The sequence below is a fragment of the Chenopodium quinoa genome, unplaced genomic scaffold (assembly GCF_001683475.1).
Source record: "Chenopodium quinoa cultivar QQ74 unplaced genomic scaffold, ASM168347v1, whole genome shotgun sequence".
In the NCBI taxonomy this organism is placed as follows: Eukaryota; Viridiplantae; Streptophyta; class Magnoliopsida; order Caryophyllales; family Amaranthaceae; genus Chenopodium; species Chenopodium quinoa.
In genome coordinates this window covers 324,771-344,332 of record NW_018744790.1, presented here as the reverse complement: position 1 = coordinate 344,332, position 19,562 = coordinate 324,771, and the positions used below count along the sequence as shown (strand labels likewise).

At 33.5% G+C, this 19,562-nt stretch overlaps 1 protein-coding gene across 2 annotated transcripts; it reads left to right on the top strand.

The window, feature by feature from the left end:
• Nucleotides 1-3,713: 3,713 nt before the first annotated feature.
• LOC110703903 (coiled-coil domain-containing protein SCD2-like) lies at nucleotides 3,714-19,513 on the top strand. 2 transcript variants are annotated; one of them, XM_021881698.1, is made up of 17 exons: nucleotides 3,714-4,051; nucleotides 9,447-9,616; nucleotides 12,864-12,936; nucleotides 13,074-13,115; nucleotides 13,197-13,259; nucleotides 13,674-13,723; nucleotides 13,797-13,824; nucleotides 14,315-14,386; nucleotides 14,500-14,610; nucleotides 14,693-14,753; nucleotides 15,048-15,164; nucleotides 15,245-15,366; nucleotides 15,470-15,527; nucleotides 15,854-15,895; nucleotides 16,406-16,446; nucleotides 18,161-18,287; nucleotides 19,066-19,513. In XM_021881698.1, exons 1-17 carry the CDS (start codon nucleotides 3,806-3,808, stop codon nucleotides 19,206-19,208), a joined length of 1,566 nt encoding a protein of 521 aa, XP_021737390.1. In that variant the 5' UTR covers nucleotides 3,714-3,805; the 3' UTR covers nucleotides 19,209-19,513. The 2 variants fall into 2 exon arrangements, with proteins under 2 accessions (XP_021737390.1, XP_021737389.1); XM_021881697.1 differs by lacking the exon at nucleotides 3,714-4,051 and adding an exon at nucleotides 8,168-8,845.
• The last annotated feature ends 49 nt before the right edge of the window (nucleotides 19,514-19,562 follow it).

Sequence of the window (19,562 nt, the reverse complement as noted above, 5' to 3'; positions counted from 1 at the left end):
AATACCCTTACTAGACACAATTTTGCAAGCAAATCCTCTACTCATTTTGAGAGAAAAGTTATGAATACTCTTCCGCACCCAAGAAAAAGTAGGGATCGGAGTTTCTTCCTAGTGTATTCCCCGTGCACAATAGGCAAGTGAAATTTGCATTGTAAACCCTTGACGCCATAAGTTGTGGGTTAGTATGCATCCTTTGAACCTATTTAGATAGAAAAGCGTCATTATACACATTTACACATCGGATACCTAGTTAGGCCTTCTATACTTTTAGATAGCTATATCGTTTGTCTGTTAACCCAATGTATTCCATTATCACCACTCTTTGCACACCTGGTGATAAGTGAATCTAGCTTATTCGCAATTACCAATGGCAATTTGAAGTATTTCATAACATGAAAAGAAATACCCAAAAGAACATATATAATTGATAAGGATTAATTTTGTGTTTTCAGATAGATTGCATTGCACCCAAATTAAAGAGATAACTTTCTGTATAACTTGTTCATCAACAAGGTAGATGAAATATTGCAACTTTATTTGTTCCCCATAAATTCTATTGAGACTCCTAATAAATTTTTTTCAATACTCTTTGTTTACCATAAAAATTCAAATCTGTAAAATACAAATAAAGAGGGGATAAAAATTTATGGAAACAATAATTTCATTGATAATTTGTAGGTTATAATTACCGTATATCTCTTAATTCCTCTCTCTAAAGGGATAGAGTTTTGATGTGTTTATAGTACGGGGCCTTGTCGACTTAATCAATATTGTATACCTACAATGTTTGGTAGTAAGGAGGAGATGAGATCTTTGTGACTTATTCTATCTGAGCATAATTATATTAAAACCCTAAGAACAACCCCTTTATATAGAGAGTCGTAGAGTCATAAACAAGATAATTATCAAATATTCTAAGAGCATCTGAAGAAAATAGCTCAAATTTTTTTATATTATCCGTTTATTTACATAATTTCGACACCTAAAAATTAACAAAATTTTCGTGTCAACACTACCGGGACCCTTAGGATATCCTTAAAGGATTCTGCTAACTCCGGGGACACTGACGGGCTAAATTTGACAAAAGATTTGCTAAAATTAATCTGCTGATTCGAAACCTGCCAAACTGTGAATGTCTGCTATATTAATACAAGAATTAATCCATGTTGATCTTTAATCTATGTTGATCTTGAAAAAAAACATTGCATCACACACACACACACACACACACACACAAAAGAAGAAGAAGAAGATAGATGGTGCTCTCCTTAGCTTGAAATTATGTTGTCCTCTCTCCTCCTTCCTTTCTTCCTAAATCCTAGCCTCCATTGTCAATTTTTGAAGGGGTTTCCATCAATTTTAACCATTGAAATTAAAACTTATGAGATGACCTTTTTCTCTAGAAAGACAGGCTTTGAAAGACAAGGGTTTTTCAACCTTTATCGAATTGAAAGACAATTTAATGGACAAATTTCTTAGTTTTAAATTTGTGATAGTAAATCGAATGGATTGTCGTGAAATTGTTTCATCATTGGGAAAAAACTATGCAAGATCGCCAAGGTTATCAAGTTTTCAAATACAATCATTAAATTAATTAGAAGGAAAACATCCTCTCGGCTACAAAAGATCGTTAGATTGCTTATCTCTCCAACAAGTTATAAGACTGTATTTTAATTTCCAACTATATAAGCGAGGAGATGCTCCACAATAACCTTTTTTATCGTTAGAACGAAGATGTTCTCACGAAGCATTTTGTGCGAATAATAGAAATGGAGAATTGAAGAAAGAAATCATTTAACGTAACATGACACTTACCTTTTCATTTGTTTGGTTTAACCATAGAAAGGAGAATCTTTTAATCCTAACTCTCTTTTCTTTGTATGGGGAGGGTAAGGATTAGTGTTACATTGGGTTTTAGAGAGGTAACAATACAAATAGGTGAAATCATTATCCTTAGGTAATGGTAATTGTTACATACTCAAGCCTTCGAACCAAACACATGATAGCAGTAACGGTTAATTAAATATATTTCCAACACTCTTACCAAACATGTTCTTTTTCTAACAGAAAACTAAACATTTTCTTAGTATTAATTATTCTTTTAATTTTATTCCGTCATGTAAGAAGAGATGGTAATAGTGTAGCTCATCATCTCGATAAGGTTAAGCCCTCTAGTGTTGAACAAGTTTGGGTTAATCACACTCCAAATAATGTTTTCTTGTACGGTTTGATGGATAAATTACTATCAATGTATAATAAGGCTCCACTTTTCTTTATAAAAAAAAACACTAATTATTATGATTAAATTAATTATTAATCAATATGTTTCTAAAAGTTCTTTTTTTTTTGGAAAGAAATGTTTCTATAAGTTCTTACACTAACTATATATTGAAAAGGACTACTCTAATAATGCATTACTTTGGTGAATACTTTGTATATATAATATGGATTATTTTTATGAAAAATTATTAGTTGTTTTTTTTGTAATTAGTTTTTTTTTTTTTTATATAAAAATATTAGTTGTTATTTCTCTTTTTTTAAAACACAAGGTGTAATATTAGACTTGCTTTCACGCTTCTCAAATACCAGTGCACAACTTTAAACAATTATACCTTTAAATGTCATTTACTAAAAACTATAAGAATTCAATATATTTACAAGTATAATACACTAAGTGAAGAAGAATTCAATATTTTTACAAAATAATCACAAATGAAAGTCAAGGGTATTATGTGAATAATTTAGTTTTCATATATCATATTCAATTCCAAGTAAGGTGCATTCTTATTAAATTAAATTATTTTAACTTTAATTTTAATTAAGTTTTCTCAAATTAAATTATTTTTCACTAAATTGAAATTGTTTTTATTGAAGTGAAATTATTTTACTAACAATATTCTATTATATTTGTTCTTCAAAATTACTGATTTTTATGAATTCAAAATTATTTAAACTGAATTAAACTTAATATTTTCGAACTGGACTTACTTTTATTGAACTAAAATTAATTTAATTTTACTAATAATACTCAATGTTTCATTTACTTAAGCACAGAGGGAGTAATTTAAAGTGAAAAGAACGGAGACTAAGGCTCGTTTAGTCCACCTGATTTTTACTTATCTGATTTGATCTGGTCTGGTCTGATTTGATTTTGTCTGGTCTGGTCAGATTTGTTCTGATTTGACCAATCTTTGGTCTTAAGTGACGATAATCTGTAAGGTAAAAATATATCAAGTGTGATCTTGTTATATTCGTAATAATGTGTATTTATTAATATGTAGTTTTTATAATTTTTTTTATTATAAAATTAAAGATATTTAGCGATGAAAAATTGCACACAAAATGATTTGGTCTAGATTTATTTTTCCGATTTGAACTTATTTTTTCTGATTTGAACTTTTTTTTTTTTCTGAAATAAATAAAAATAAGATGAAGTAGACAAGGCCTAACACCAACAACTAGGAGTATATTTTAGGTACCTAGCCATTTTTCATGTACATAGAATACTAATCACGTTGAAGCGCGCAGTCAATATGAACATTGACCAATTTAAGCTTGAAAAATAAGACAAATGTTAGCATATAATTTACAACCAAACCCAGTCAACTTGGCGACCAATTCTTAATTACCTATTCTTAATTAGCAGCTCCATGTTAACAAGTATAAATTTGCACGAAACCGATGATCACTTTTTAATTGTACCTTTGCTTCTAAATAAGTCTAGCTAATTATTAATTCTTGTATTATATTTTTTGTATATATTATATAACTCCATCTCCATGTCATACGATTGTTCACGATAATAATGAGTTCTATTGGCAGTGATCAAGAGATACGTTCGTCGGTGATGGTGATGCCAGGACATCGTCGTACTGGCTCGGGCTTTGCCACCTCGAAACGAACTCGTCGAAATGGTGCTGAAAAGTCAGATGCTCAAAGGCGTTTGGCTCAGGTTATTGCTAATAATCCGACTCCAACATATGATGTTGTTTACGACAACGACAACGACGACGACTGGGATCTTGGCTTGCAATTCGACCCTCCGTCTATGGTATGTATAGTTCAATAGTTGTACTTGAACGCACTTACAGCATGCCTAGCTTAGCTTACATCCGATCCCATTTTGACCTCGTCTAATATATATGGTTTGAATTGAAGTATAGGTGATTAAATTAGAAACTTAGAATAGATGACCAGCTTTTTCATTTTGGTAGGAGGGATGGGATTAAGTGGGATAAGAAGAATTATAGTTGGTCAGTTTTTCATTTTCAGGCTCGTCCCAACCATTAAGATACATTTGTGTGTTTGAGATACATTTGGGTTTTTTTAAAGTGTTATACTTTTCATTTACGGTCGTATTTTTTTTTGTAAGTGTTAAACTTTTTTTTTTTTGGCAAAAAACTACATTAAAATATTATATCTCTCTCCTCTCATGGTCCCCACCCAAACCCAAAACTACTTTTTTTTATTATATCTTTCCTCTCATATTCATTACTTTTCAATAAAATATTAACCCCACTATCTGTATTTTACAATTTTTTAATATTCCAACTACCCCACTTACCTCTTATTTTATTTAAGTCAATTAATTGCCTAAAACTATATGGCAGTAAAAGTGTAATCCTTAAAAAACACGAAGGGAGTATAAACTTTAATACTTGGCTGGTAAGTGGTAATAATATACTCACTTAGGTTGCAAGTTACATTGCATGCATCTATATGTTTGCCATTGTTAATTGGCATGGATCCCATGGAATTATAAAAATGACCATTTCCTAAGGTTATTAAAGTAAACATACATATAAGATCATATTAAGGATAGGTATGCTAGTCAAATCTCGATTAGAAAAAAAAATTTAGATATAAACAAAAATAAAAGTTCAAATCAGATTAGCTAAACAATAATAAGGTGAACCAAATATCGGCTTATTTAGTTCTAAATCATTAGATCAATTTAATTATTCTCACATTGCATACTAATCAAAAGCAATTTGTTATATGACGGAGAGTCTTTCCAGTGTATTATATTATTGATATATATTGTTTTTTACTATATAGTTATAATAAATACGAAAATGTCATTATGCATATGAGTTGATAGAATGCATATTTTTGTAAAGATATAATATAGAAAAGAAATAAGAAAAATTGAAAAAATAATCTCAATACTATAGCAAGTTAGTCTTCTTATATTAATCACTACTTTTGATTCCCTACCTTTTAAAAAAGTTTGAGTAAACTCTTGTCCATATTATTTACTTATTTGCCTTCATTAATGTTAATTGCTTTAATATATATACTAGTTTTGTGCCCCGTGCGATACCCGGATTGTTTATGAAGTCAATTTAAATCTATACAACGTGGCGCTACACTCAAATTTTATTTTATTGAAAATAAAACTTTAAATTAACAATTTTATCCTAAAATTCTATTCAAATTTGATTCATAATAGAATTCTAAACTAACTTTTTTATCTTATGAAGTGTATTTAAATATATCCAACGTGGTGCGACACTTGGCGAAAAGTTAGAATGCCAAGTGTCGCTGCCTCGTGACCTGGCTAAAAGTTTAGCTTTATATATTAGTTATATGATATATATATATATATAATAATAATAATAATAATAATAATAATAATAATAATAATAATAATAATAAAAACCATAAACCATAAGAATAAGTGTGATTACATTTATACAAATGATTTCCCTAAATATTGCTTAAAGGTAAATTTATTCCCTACATGCATCAGTTTAAAAACTTATTCCCACGATGTTATCCACGTAGGATTGGATAAAGCTTCGGGGTTTTTTTTTTTTTCCAACCTAGAACCGCTTACGGTTATAGTGGATCTACACATTAAAACCGTTAACACCGTTAGCAGTTCTAATAGACAAAAGGAAGTGGAAAAGAAATTATAGTGTGATGTTATATAATTATTAGAACCGCTAACGGTATTAGCGGTTCTAATTTATAAAACCACTATCACCAGGCCATTAGCGGTTCTATGTTTAACTAGAAAAAAATACGAAGCGTTAACCAATCCTGCGTGGACAACATTGTAGGAATAACTTTTTAAACCGATGCATGCATATAGGGAATAAATTTATGTTTGAAATTTTTTTAGGGAAATTGTTCCATTTATACTTCTAAAATATTTAGCTATATAATTTCTCTCATTTACCTTTACCATAACAACAACTAAAGTTATGACATAAGGCTAAATCGAAAGAACTTCACGAAAATGGATAGCTATGACGTGCGCATCGCGTACCTTAGCCACCTTAATAACACGAAAGAATCCTATTTATTATGGTAGCCTTCTCAAAAATGAACTTCAACCTTCAAAACTAGTACTCCCGTAGAAATTTATTTAATCTCTTTCGCTACCTCTATTCCCTCTCCTCTTTCCACCTACCTAAACAAATTAAATTGCATTTTTATCAACAATAAAAGAAAATAAAAATAAAAATCAATATCATCATCATCTTCTAGTAATATACCTTTATCCGACCTATAAGAATGAAATATTTTGAACCAATGATGATTGGATAGGCATAGAATTAGTAATTTTGTTCGGATGGGAATACGTAGAATACAAATTAAAGCTTGAAAATGATAATCAACTAACTTTAACTTCTAATAAACGGAATCAGGCGATCACGATGTATAGACAATATTTATAAAAAAATAATCTTAGCAGCACACTAATATATTATTGCAGTATTGTCCACTTGGAATTCAAACTCTTCATGAGGGGTTTAGTAGATGGTTTGATTGGAGTCCTTGGTTTAATAGATGGTTTGGTTGCTATATGTTGTTTCTTGGAAAAATGTTAGTCAAAGATCGATTTGTACGGTGTTTATTTTGGATTTTCATATAACTATTTTTTTTAGAGTATATATAATTTTCTATTTTCGTATGATGCTAGATTGTTAGTGCTTAAATAATTAAATAAAATACAATAGTTTTTAATCCCGAAAAAAAAAATAGCTTTAATTGGTTTATAAATGCATTTTCATGGTAATTAATTGTGTAGGTATGAAAGGTATTAATTACATTTTTTGAGTGAATTAATTCTGCATTATTAATACTATAAGATTTTATTGGAACAAGAAAAATTAGAATTAACGATATGAAATTGTTGATTCTTATGCATATCCTTTAGGGTTATGTATAACAAAATCCTTAAATTTTTGGCGGCAAAACAGACTTTTTAGCTAACAAAAAAGTCATTTACCAAACCTTTTCTAGGTGTTTGATTGAGATGAAAAACTAAAAGCCAAAAACTAACCAAAAGACCAAGCAAAAGTTATTTATCAAATAAGGCTATAATTTTCAACTATCTTACATGAACAGTTCACAAGTTATAGTGCCAGTAGCAATAGGAATTATCATGTGAAATAGTAGTGTTATCATGTGAAATAGTAGTGAAGCACTTATCAAGGTATCTACGTTCAACCTCGTTAACACCAAAGTATTTATAGCGAAAGCTACTACTCTATATAAAGGAGTCATCAACTAAATAAAAGACATTTGAGCATTACCTTGTCAAATCGAACATATTATCAAATACACTCTTTCTCTCGTTTCTTGATTTCACAATTGGTACAAATTTTTAAATGGACTTGGTTCACATTAATTTATTGTGGATCATTAACATTAGATTAATAAAAAAAAATAGGTCACTATATTAAAATAAAGGTTATTATGTTGAAATAAAAGTTAGTATGACATTATAAAAGCTAAAAAAGGTTAATTTTTTTAATGAAATTTTAATATAATATGAATAATAAAGATCACTATGTTAAAATTAGGTCACTATTCAACATAATGTCTATTCTAAGTTCATAATAACATTATGCTCACTCAGATTTTTAAAAAAGGTTACTATGTTAAAAATAAGTACTATGCTAAAAATAAAAGTCAATTTATTGAATATAATGTCAATTACGTGTGAATTAAACTTAGATTTACAATAACATTATTGTGAACCAAGTCCACGCATGATTTTCTGCACAATTGGAGTATCCAGCGCTCGTACAGATTGACAAAATTATCCTCGTGAGAACGTAGTAAAAATACAAACTAAAATACGGAGTAGTCGACATGGTCTTTGGCCACAATACACGTCACATCAAATCACAACACACACATACACACAAAGCTCGTTCTCGTGTTCTTCGGCCAAAAATCTAAAACTTTAATTTTCACCCATTTTATAAAAACACAACACACGCATCTAATTCCACCGGAATTCTCTTCTTCCGGCAATTTTCTCTCTCCTCCACGCCGCCCTCACTTTCTCTCTCCTCCAGATTTTCCCGCAATTTCCAAAGATCTACTTCTCCACTCAACCCTAAATCCTCTCTCCTCCATTTTCAATTCAATTTCAAACCTCAATTTCAACTCAATTTCTTCACAGTAAACTTCAATTCAATTCAATTCAATTCATCCTCCATTGATCGATTCATTCTAGAGAGAGAAAGTAATGGATCGGAGACGAGCGTTGAGTCCGGTGTACACCCGACAGTGGAGCAGCAACTCGACAAACTCAAGCAGCACCGACTCGTTGTCGCCGGCGATGTCTCCGGCACACCCTAGCTCACGCCTCGGAAGCGGTTACTCGACTGTTAAACGAACTCAGAATGTTGCCGCTAAAGCCGCTGCTCGCCGATTAGCGCAGGTTATGGCTACTCAAACTGCTACCGATGATGATGATGATAACGATGACGGTGATGTTGATCTTGGGTTACGGTTTGGTCCTCCGCCGTCTTTGGTTCCGCCTTCGAAGAATTCTACTAATGGGTTTTCCCGGCCTAGTAATCGTGCTCCGTCTCCTGCGGTAACTCTATTTTTCTTTGGTCGAACCCGTGTTTTGTATTTTTATGTTCGTGATGTAGACGGGATTTGATTCTAGGTATTGGTTATTGTCGCCGAGACTTTACTCAACTGAGCTAATGAGTAGGAGTTGTTTTAACTTTATTTTGCTTTGATTGAACCCGTGTTTTGTATTTTTATGTCAGTGTTGGAATGGAAATGAATCAAGTGATGTAGACGGGATTTGATTCTAGGTAATGGTTATAGTTGCGGAGACTTTACCAATTGTGCTGGAGTATGAGTAGTTGTTTTTATGTTTTACTTCTGTAGTGGTTTTTAATCAGTTGAATTGCCTGTTTGATTGGAAATTAGGATCTGAGAATTGGAGTTATATAGTAGAATGCTCGAACAAGCTACTTAAGTTATTTATTGCTCTTAGTTGAGTGAATTGGAGTAAGAAATTGAGTGTTGAAGAGTGTATGAAGGCATTTGACATCATGTAGAGTTATGTGATAATATTTCCAACTGTGGTGGTGAATTGAGATGTGGTTCAATGCAGGTGGTTTGTTGTGAGGTGATTGAATTAATTAGGGGACTGATTAGATGTTTTTGTATGGCTGAATTAGTTAGGTAGGAACTATGTCGATCACAACGCTCATTCTGTACGTTCAACGTCAGCTGGAAGGCCAACTCGACAGCCTGCAGCGACACAACCTTCTAAAGTGGGGATTAAAACCCCTGCTGCGATACAACCGGTAGAACTTCCCACTTCCAAGACAAGATCATCAGACAAAAGGTAAAAGAGCTTTATGTTTAATGTTTTACAGTAATATCTACTTTGATTAGTACTCCATATGTGATACTAAGGCCCAGACAAACAGTCTTTTATGATATACAAAGTATCAAGTATGAAGTCTATAATATTAAAAAGCCCTGAGAGTTGTAAATTATTTTCCCTGCCATGCTGAATATTTGACAATGAAAGCCCCCATGTAAAAGCTCTTGAAGCAAGGAGCACATACCCAACATTTTTTTAAAAATAATTTATGAGGAATCTTCTAGGAAGCTTTGTGCTGACAGTTCTGTCATTTGTTTAATTTTGAATTAGTGTCAAGAATTCATGACATGTACATAGAGGATCTATTTCGTACATCACCTATAGTCTATATTGCTAGGTTGCAATTGTTGGAGAAGGTTAGCTGATCACTCCAATATACTCTTTGATTGTTAATTAGTGGATTTGAAAGTCATTATTAACTATATTTCCTGCTTTTGTTTATGGTGGATGGAATAATAATGGTTCAATAAACTTCTTGTTCATTGTATATTTTGCGAAGTCAATTTTATTTCAAATCTTGGGTTTTAGGATGCAATTTGTTTCTATTAGTAGGGCTAAGGCTATATACTTTTCCCTTTCAATCCCCTATGCTACCTAAGAGAGGGAGCCTATTTTGAGAGTTGAGACAATAGAGTTCACTAAGTTCAAAATAATGTCTTGTAAATTTTAGTAAGTTCAGAAGAATGAAAATTTTGTGAAGTAAATGAACCCTTAGTGTGTCATAGGATGGGACATGAAGCTTTGGGCTTATTTATTTCATAAGAACAATCACGTACCTTGATGACTTTAAAATGCGGTGGTGACTGATGTGGAAGTGCTGCATAGAGAGAGGGAAGCCATGGAATAGAAGTATTTTAACTTCAAATAAAGGTTATGACTGAAGTCTCAGATGTAAGGGTTTGAAATTGCCATTGTCTCATTTGAACAAAATGATTTCTGTCACCATGCTGACTATCGGAGTCATTTTTTTCCCTCTGGGTTGGTTAATTTTGGTAAGACTTGATCTTCATGGGATCAAGTCTTACTAGGGGCATCTTGAGGTAGAATTCTCTTGTCTGCCCCCCCCCCTCCCCTTCTCTCCCCACCCCAACTCTCTACGTACTCGGCTGTTGTGAACTTGTGGTCCCCCCTCCTCTATCTCCCTCCACCCCAATTCTCAAGGTATTTGGCTGTTGTGATGGGTTGGACTCTCTTTTGAGATAAGAAGCCTGACTTAAGGCTTATACATATACCTGACCCCCTCTCCTCAAGAAAATGCTTCCTAAGTCCTAGCACTCTTTTTTCTTGGTCAAGGGGACGGTGGATTAATCTTTTCTGCGTCTGCCTAAGTAAAGAGTGTAAAAAAAAATGGTCCTGTATTTGGTGCACCAGAATTGTGGAATGGCCTTCCCGCTTCCCATACCATTTCTGCATGTTGGTATTGATGGTCATTTATTGATGATGGATGTGGAGGTTATAAATTGGTGGGTAGAAAGTTTGGAGCTCTCATTCTTGCCAATTGTCTCTTAAAGTTTTAGTCATGGCATTTCCACTTTCCCTAATACTTCAATTCTAACCTTTCACCTGTGAAAGCAGGTATGAAACATTTATTCTGCCTCATACTTATAAGCTGCCTGAAAGATAAGACTTTAACCTAGAGACAAATTCAAAATATAGAGGCCAAACAACCTGTTTTTGAGTTTGATGCATATTGGTTTCAGTTTCCATAAGGCATTCTTGTATTAGTTATAGATTTTATTCTAGCATTTTCTCAACCTATAGAATGTGTGTACATGGGAAGCAAAAGTTGGAAGTCATCATTGCCAATATGACCACTGTCCCAATTTTCTTGAATTCATTCCAAAACAGTGACTCGTTTATGAGCTATGAAGCACGGAAGTGGCTGAGGAGTGGAGAGTAAATTTTCGCCATTTCAGATATGAAAAACAGCCAGAAACGCCGAGATATGCGACCGAAATCTTTCAGATCTGGGTTCAGTAAATTTGGAAACGTTTCCATTGCCCCTTCAGCCTGCCAAAATTTATGTTTTTTTTTTTTTTTTTTGATATGTGTGCTGAAAAGGTTTCCTGGCGTGTCAATTTCCACCTTCTTTGTCTTCTTGTGGTTGTCTCCTTGCTCATGAGCAATGTATAAAATGGCTCAAGGCTCATAGAGTGATAATGTCCTGTTGCGCCTAGGTGCACCTCTTTGAATTGAGGCATACAACATAAATATACTGAGGTGCACCTCTTTGAATGCACCTCGCCTGGAGCCATAAAAAAGCGCTGTACCCTAATTGCTGCCTTATTACACACTGCTTATGAGCTATATGTGTCTCCCTTTTTGCGGCTGTACATGAAATTTGTATTAATATTTGTGACGTAGTGGGATGCATATCATGGGCTGATAATGTGGGGAAATTCCAAGTTTATTTCCCTGATAAGCATGGAGTACTAACAAAGTGGCATTTTTGTAATGAAATCAACAAACTACTCATACATGTGACTATGTGAGGCCCACTACTTTCTCCTTTCTTGGCATTTTTGAATAAAATTAACAACCAAGTATCAATGATCAATGTTTGGCAACTCACCAGATAATACACTTATGCCACTTGATTTGCCGCATTCGTTTATCAAGGAGATATATTGGGATGTCATAAATAAAGTGGGCTTCTTGTTATTTACTTGGCTTAATTTTTTTTTTTAACTAGCTTCACTATTTTCTTTTTTTTTTGTTTGAAAGGGTATTTGTTTGCTAATAGCCTCATACTTGTTCTAATAAGTTTGTAGAAAAATATTGTTAAAAAAAATAAATTGAAAAAAAAAACTTTTTGATAAAAATAAAATTTCAATTATCAAATTTATATTTGTAGGAAATAATAAAATACGTACAATTTTATAAATATCTATTAAATTGTAGAATCACAGCTTCCCCATTTCCAAAATGGGCTGTTTCAGTGCTACCTAGTTTATAAGCCTATTGTTTGTCTCTTTATTATCCTCTCTCTGTATGTTTTTTAAAATTTTAAACCTTATATTTTGGCCTATTGGAGTAGCTGGTACAACTGTGCATATATAGACCTCCTAGATCCCATTATAAGTGGTATATGATACTGCATGGTAGTGGTTGCTCCCTACCTTGTTTGTAGAAAAGACGTTAAATTGTCTGCTTTATAATTTCCCCCCAAAAAGATTGCTAAAAAAATTGTCTGTGAAATAACTAGGTTTCCAGATTTTGGTCATCTCAAATTGAGAGATTCAGGAAGCGGACCAGAGGATGCTGCTCTTCTCGATGAAGTATGTGAAACTTGCAATGATGTTTCATTAAGCTCTTTTATTAGTCTATTGACAATTGACATGTGCAGTATCCATAACTGTTATGAAGTGTAATGGCATAAACATGCTCTCTAAGATGATATGTTCTCTTACTGCAGTTGGATATGCTACAACAAGAGAATGAAAATGTTCTTGAACAGGTATATATCCTGCCCTTTGAAAGAAAATAGTTAAGTGCCTTAGGTTGGTCTCGAATGTAAGAATCTTTATACCTATTACAGCTTCGAGAAGCCGAGAGAAAACGTGAAGAATCCGAGGCCAGAGCAAGAGAACTTGAAAGACAGGTCTGTATCCTTGGCTAGGTATAATTCTTCTGTTTGCAGCTCTTACTTTGACAAGATGGAGTCTAAAAATGTAGTCTTCACTGAACTTGATTTCTACACCCTATAAGTTGTTTAAAGTGTAAGTATGTAAATCTAACCTGTGGGAATATATTCCTATCTTGGGTATCACTTGGGCAAATATCATCATAAATAACTAATATTGTTCAACATCACAGCTGCAAATGCAATAATTCCATCTCTTATTGGGAATTTCTATCTTGATGTTTTGTGAAGTTTATATGTTTGCTTCTATCTTTATGTATTTAGACTTTTGTGCTTTAGATTTTAGCTTGTTCATGAAGTATATATTAACATGTTTTGAATGAGATTACGTGTCCGATAACATCTTAAATTTTTCGTACTGACTACTGACAGGTTGCATCGATGGGAGAAGGTTTATCTCTGGAAGCTAAAATGTTGAGCAGGTAACTTTATTCCTGATATTAACCTCTCAGCTACAATGATTGTGTTGCATGAACTCATTGTGATTCTTTACAGGAAGGAAGCAGCACTACGTCAAAGAGAGGTGTGTATAGGCTCTTATCGTGTTAATATTTTAGTTTTCTCACTTACCAAAATTTGCCATTGAAGCAGGGCTTGAAATTCTTGTATTTTGTTTTTAATAACATTGAAAGCAACCTTATTAATTTGCATAAATAATGGATTTTACAGAAAAGAGTGCTAACTACTTATACATCTCATATGGATATTTTTATAAAAGCCTTGGGGTCATGATAAATGGTAGGCTATTAGGCTGGGAAAGCATTGCAAAATAACCATGGATGCTAAAACTCTGAGGGTTCTCTGCTTTCTATTTCTTGCGAGACTCACATAAGGCTGCGGAAGCTCCTAAAACTTTTAGTTAGACATGCACACTTCATGGCACTTTCAAAGATAAATTTTAAGGCTTTACCACTGAATACATACATTCCTTGGCACATCTGCTACTAGTTTGATAAAAAAAAAAAATCTGTTTAGGAAGTTTTCTGATAAGTTGAGCTTCAACTGTTTGGTAGGCTGCCCTTGCAGCTGCAAAACAACGCAGGGAAGGCAAAGCAGAAATGGAGACTTTGCATTCAGAAATTGAGGTAAAATCTACTTAGCAAAGTTTGCAATGGACTTTCTAAAGTATAGTGCTTGTGTGAGCTATACTTGTATTATAATAAATTATCATCATCATCATCATCGTTGATGTTGTTAGAACCTAAGAATGGAGGCTGCTGCAACAATGGAAAAGCTTGAAGAAGCTGAGTCTGAGGCAAAAGCGATGCGTACCATGACTAAGAGAATGGTTTTGACCCAGGAAGAGATGGTTTGTAATTTACCATTTAAATCTATGCTGATTACATGTTTACAGGATGAATAGAAACTGACAAACTTCCTCTGACATGTAGGAGGAAGTTGTTCTTAAAAGGTGCTGGCTTGCTCGTTACTGGGGCTTGGCTGTGCAGTATGGTATGATTCCTCTTGTGTCCTCTATATAAAGAGATAGTAGCTTAATAAGTTAATATTGTTAGAAGCATGGGGGCAATTCAGGCTTACAATTGCACTTATGGCTGCTTTTGAATTCATTTTTCTGTTGGTTTTCTGTGAAAAGGTTGCAGAATGCTGTGTACAAAAATTTTGTGCCAGCAATCGCTTTCGTCTGTTTAAAGAATCACTATTCTGGAAAGATTGGTGGTTGCTGAATAATAAGATATTCTTATGCATCTAGTGCTGATACATCTCTTTATTTGTTGCTACATGCAGGCATTTGTGCCGATATAGCTGGGTCCAAGTATGAACATTGGTCTAGATTTGCTCCTCTTCCATTTGAAGTTGTCATATCTGCAGGACAGAAGGCTAAGGAGGATTTTGTGAATAGAGGTTAGTTGATAGTTCTCTTTTCTATTAAATATGTTTGTAATTTTAAGCGAACAAATGTTTTAGCTCATTATTTGTTGCAGGTGAGAGTGATTCAAGTAAAGGGAGCAAGTCTGGCAGAGAGACCAGTGATCTTACTGGGGAGGGAAACATTGAAACTATGCTTTCAGTAGAAATGGATTTAAGGGAAATGGCTTCCTTAAAGGTTATTCTTCAATGTCAACTTGTCAAGTTATTCGTGCTTAATAGATTGTCGGTTTTCGCAATTCTCTTTATTAGACCTTTACAAAATTTACATCTCATTTCAGATAGAGGATGCAGTTGCATTGGCAATGGCACAAAAAAGACGCCCAAATTTAGTCCGAGGTTTGCTCGATACTTTTCTGTAGATTTGTAGAACTGCTAGTATCTTGTATTGGCTAGCAGCAAAAACCTTAAGTTTCAACTTGAAGCGTTCCTCTATTTTCTTTCTTTTTGTTTGTTTTTGGTGGTTGTAGCAATTAATATGAAGAATGGAGAATTGTTTAAGATGCAAATGTAAAATTGTATTGCTTATTTGACTTATTTTGGGCTGATATGTCTATAAGCTTTAAGCTTTTCTAACTTAAATCTGTTTTTCTTGTTCCTTATTTTATCACTATGATGATTTAGAGCCCACATTTACCTTCCCTCATTTAATGTTTATTTTCCAGATTTCAAAGTGGCTGGTGATCCCAAGTTTATGGAGTCATTTGGTAATGGACTTCATATAAATCGTTTATATCGCATTCAATGTTGTTTATTGTAGGCATTATGGGTATAAATTGTTTATATCGCATTTAATGTTTGTTTATTGTAGACATTATGGGTATAAATTGTTTATATTTCATTTAACGTCTGTTTATTGTAGACATTATGGGTACACAAGCTGTATCTTACTGCTTTAAAATCTGGGGAACAATTGTTAGTTGAATGATGTTATCTATATGATCTGGTCGGTTTACAGGTCAAAACTTCTGTTGCATACCCTTTGTTGTTCACAGTCAGTGTAGGTAACTAAGACATGAGAAGAAAATTCCCTCAAAGAGTTAAAGAAGTCAATATATTATATATCTTTCCTATTTTGCGGGAAACTTATGTATCTGAGCCTGAGTATTTCTGGTTTATGCATAGTGCATGTTTATATTGTGGTGAATTAACTTTTAAACTGTTTAATATCTAATATCTTGGTGTTAATGTACTTTACCAAAATTGTGTTACTGCAGAATTGAGTCAAGAGGAAACAGATGATGTGCTTTTCAAGGAGGTATGCTTCAATATAGCACTATATGATACAATATTGAGTAGTGTCGTTTTAGACTGGTACTCAAGGCTATTATACAAAAAAAAAAAAAAAAAAAACACCGTGAACTTTATGTGTACCTAAAATTGTAATTTAATTGATAATGACCTTATGTCCAATTGCAACCTGATGTTACAACCTCCAAGCATATTTTGCAATACAGTGGGTGGATAATTGTTATGGAAACTTTGTCCTGCTATCCCCTCCCCTTATTCAGTGGAACTTTTTACTTTATTCAACTTGGGCCACTTCATCTCTATCATTTCACTTCCCTTTCAGATATGGGTTAATGGTATCGAACCTTGCCATGTGTTTGAATTTAATTTCAGCTTGACTACTGTGAATTATAGATTGCCTAGATGACCATGGCTATGTAATTTGATTTGTGGGAGCTGGAGTAAAGAATGAGAGATAGTTGGGAAGGTAGGGATTGTTATTGTTGACTTGAGAATTGAAGAATGTGAATATGAATTCCCTTTTCCAGAGCTGTTTGCTTTAAGACAGTGTAGGATAAAAAGAGAGAATAAGTAGCAGGAAAAGGAAAGAAAGAACTTGAAATTTTTCCTTATGTTGGTTTTACAATTTTTAAACCTTTATTCTTGGCTCTTGAAGATGGGGCCGGTTATCTGCTAGTTTTGGCAAGTTTAAGATAGTAAATAGTTGTCGTTTGCAAATCAATGCTATAACTAGTTAAAGTTATACCAATGTGACAAAAGGTTGCTAAGTTTTATAATGGGCCTTCATGGGAGGATTAGTTGGTCTGTCTTCTATAATATGGCCTAGAAGGCTCTAACATTGTGGAACGAGGATTCACTAAATGATGCCAAGGTATTATTGCTACTAAATTACTATACAGTGACACTGATCATGCTGCAGGTGTGGTGGTGAATAAGCTGTAGGGTTGGGGGTAAAATAAGCAAGAAACAGGTGCTGCATCACAAAGAACTTGCTATAGTTCTTTAATTAAAGGCTAACTATTGCCTAGAAAATACTGTGGCTGAAACTTTTAGAATTGGAAGATGGTCTTAATTGTAAAATTGTTTGGGGCCTGTTTAGCATTGAGTTGGAACTCCATGTTTTTTACTCATACAAGCCATGGATCTATGGAACAAGACAGCAAGACCTATTAAAACCGCTCTATACCTGATTACCCAACCTGAAATACCTGAACTCTACTCAAGTCACTTGAACCGATTCTGTCCTGATTTTATCCAACTCTGCCCAACCCCAATCAAACCGACAATCAATGTTTCCTAGTAATGATTATTCTATTATAAATAAGCATATTGGCAAAAGAACTGAATATGACCTGACCGGACCAGTCATGAACTGGTTAGAACCTGAAATCAATCTGAATGTGTCTTACCCAAAATTGACCCAACCCAAATAGACTCGATCCAAACAACCAAATTCCCACCTCTAGCTATAAGGATGACAGGATAACGAAACGAGCTGAGACTGTCTTGTAAATGAAAGTCAGAATTTCTTTGCTCGTCCAAGTATAGTTACTATATAAAGCACAAAATGCACTAATTGGCTTTTTTTTACGTATGCTGATGAGAGGATAGGTAGAACAGGGAGGTAATCAATTCCCCCTTTCCGCCTCATGTAAATGTAAGTTATAGTTGGATATTGATTCGGGACTTGAAAAGGTTTCATATTTATTTTATAACCCTAGGCCTGGATGACGTATTTCTGGAAAAGAGCAAGAGATCACCAGGTTGAGGAGGACATTGCTGAAGAGAGACTTCAATTATGGACCAGCCGCAGCGGTCAGTCTCCAGCGTTGCAGGATGCAGTCGATGGTATTTGCTCTTATACCAATCTTCTAAATGTATTTACTGTGGTCATATTGCATTGAAGATCATTTTGATCCAGATTTATAGTGAATAGTGGTACTTTTGATCTATTAAGGTGTTTTTGCCAAGGAAGGCAAGTTCTGGTCACAATTATGTAGAAGCTTGTTTCCTAACTGTAGTCACTGTATCCCATTGCTTTTTAACTAAAACTTTGTATGTGTTAATTATCAGTATGATTGTCCTCATTTACATGAAAGTGCAAAAGTGGGCTCCAAGCCATGCTAACTGTGTCTAATCAGTCGTGCCTTGCTCAAATTGAGCATAAATCTAAAAGTTGGATCCATTTGATGATTATTAAACTGATGGTGGGTTGGTAATATATTTACATTTGCTTAATTGGTCATTCCAGTTAGGGTTTTTGGATCTGTATTCCATGAAAACAATTGAGGATTGTAATGCAAATCGATATTTTGAAAAAGTTCTAATAAAGAGTGTTTTATGATGATGTGAAGGTGCTTGAGATATATTCTGATATGGACAACATTGTATGTTATTTATTGATGCTCTTTAGCAACATATCGTATAATTTTGAACATGTAGTTAATTTATTATTAGCTTGGCTTTGCACTCTTCATATAACACTAGTGGTCAATTGTATGCATTTTAGGTTAGATAATATTGTTAAAAACAGTTTGTCTCAAATTTGCCACTCTTTTTGGAATATCTTATTATCTTTTTACCCAAAACTTTTGAAAGTGTCTTGACGTGAATACTTGTGTGTCAGTTGAACGTGGTTTGATTGAGTTAAGGAAACTTGGATTAGAACAACAACTGTGGGAAACATCTCGCAAAGAGATGGAACATCATTCACCTTCATCACAAGTTGCCAATCACAAACATGATGCCGAATCAGAGAATTCTACATAATGGACTTTCTCCTGCTATACTGCATGGTAAACAATACAATTTTCAACCTTTCTCTTGTTTAGTTTAAATGTTATGGCTGGCATTTTTTTCAGTTCACAGTTTATTTTTTTATACCTTTGAAAAACGAAATGTAGAGGTTGGTGGCATTGTGTACGTGCTTAGTCTCTTGATATCATTGAACAAGAAATCAAGAATCCTTGTAAAGTTGGTGTGTAATTAAAGTGCTTGTATAAAATCTTGCAAATGCAGTAATTTTTGAAATTTATAGAATTGCAGTTATATTTACTGTGTTTTTACTTGTACAATAGTCTTCTATCACCCTTTGATCTTTGATTTTCTCCTTTTTCGGATGTA

Bases quoted from the DNA above. Each gene is read 5' to 3' on its own strand.
- LOC110703903 (XM_021881697.1), top strand. From the start codon at position 8,492: ATGGATCGGAGACGAGCGTTGAGTCCGGTGTACACCCGACAGTGGAGC. The intron at 9,617-12,863 runs GTAAAAGAGCTT...TGAAATAACTAG, and splicing joins ACAAGATCATCAGACAAAAG to GTTTCCAGATTTTGGTCATC. The intron at 14,387-14,499 runs GTAAAATCTACT...TGATGTTGTTAG, and splicing joins CTTTGCATTCAGAAATTGAG to AACCTAAGAATGGAGGCTGC.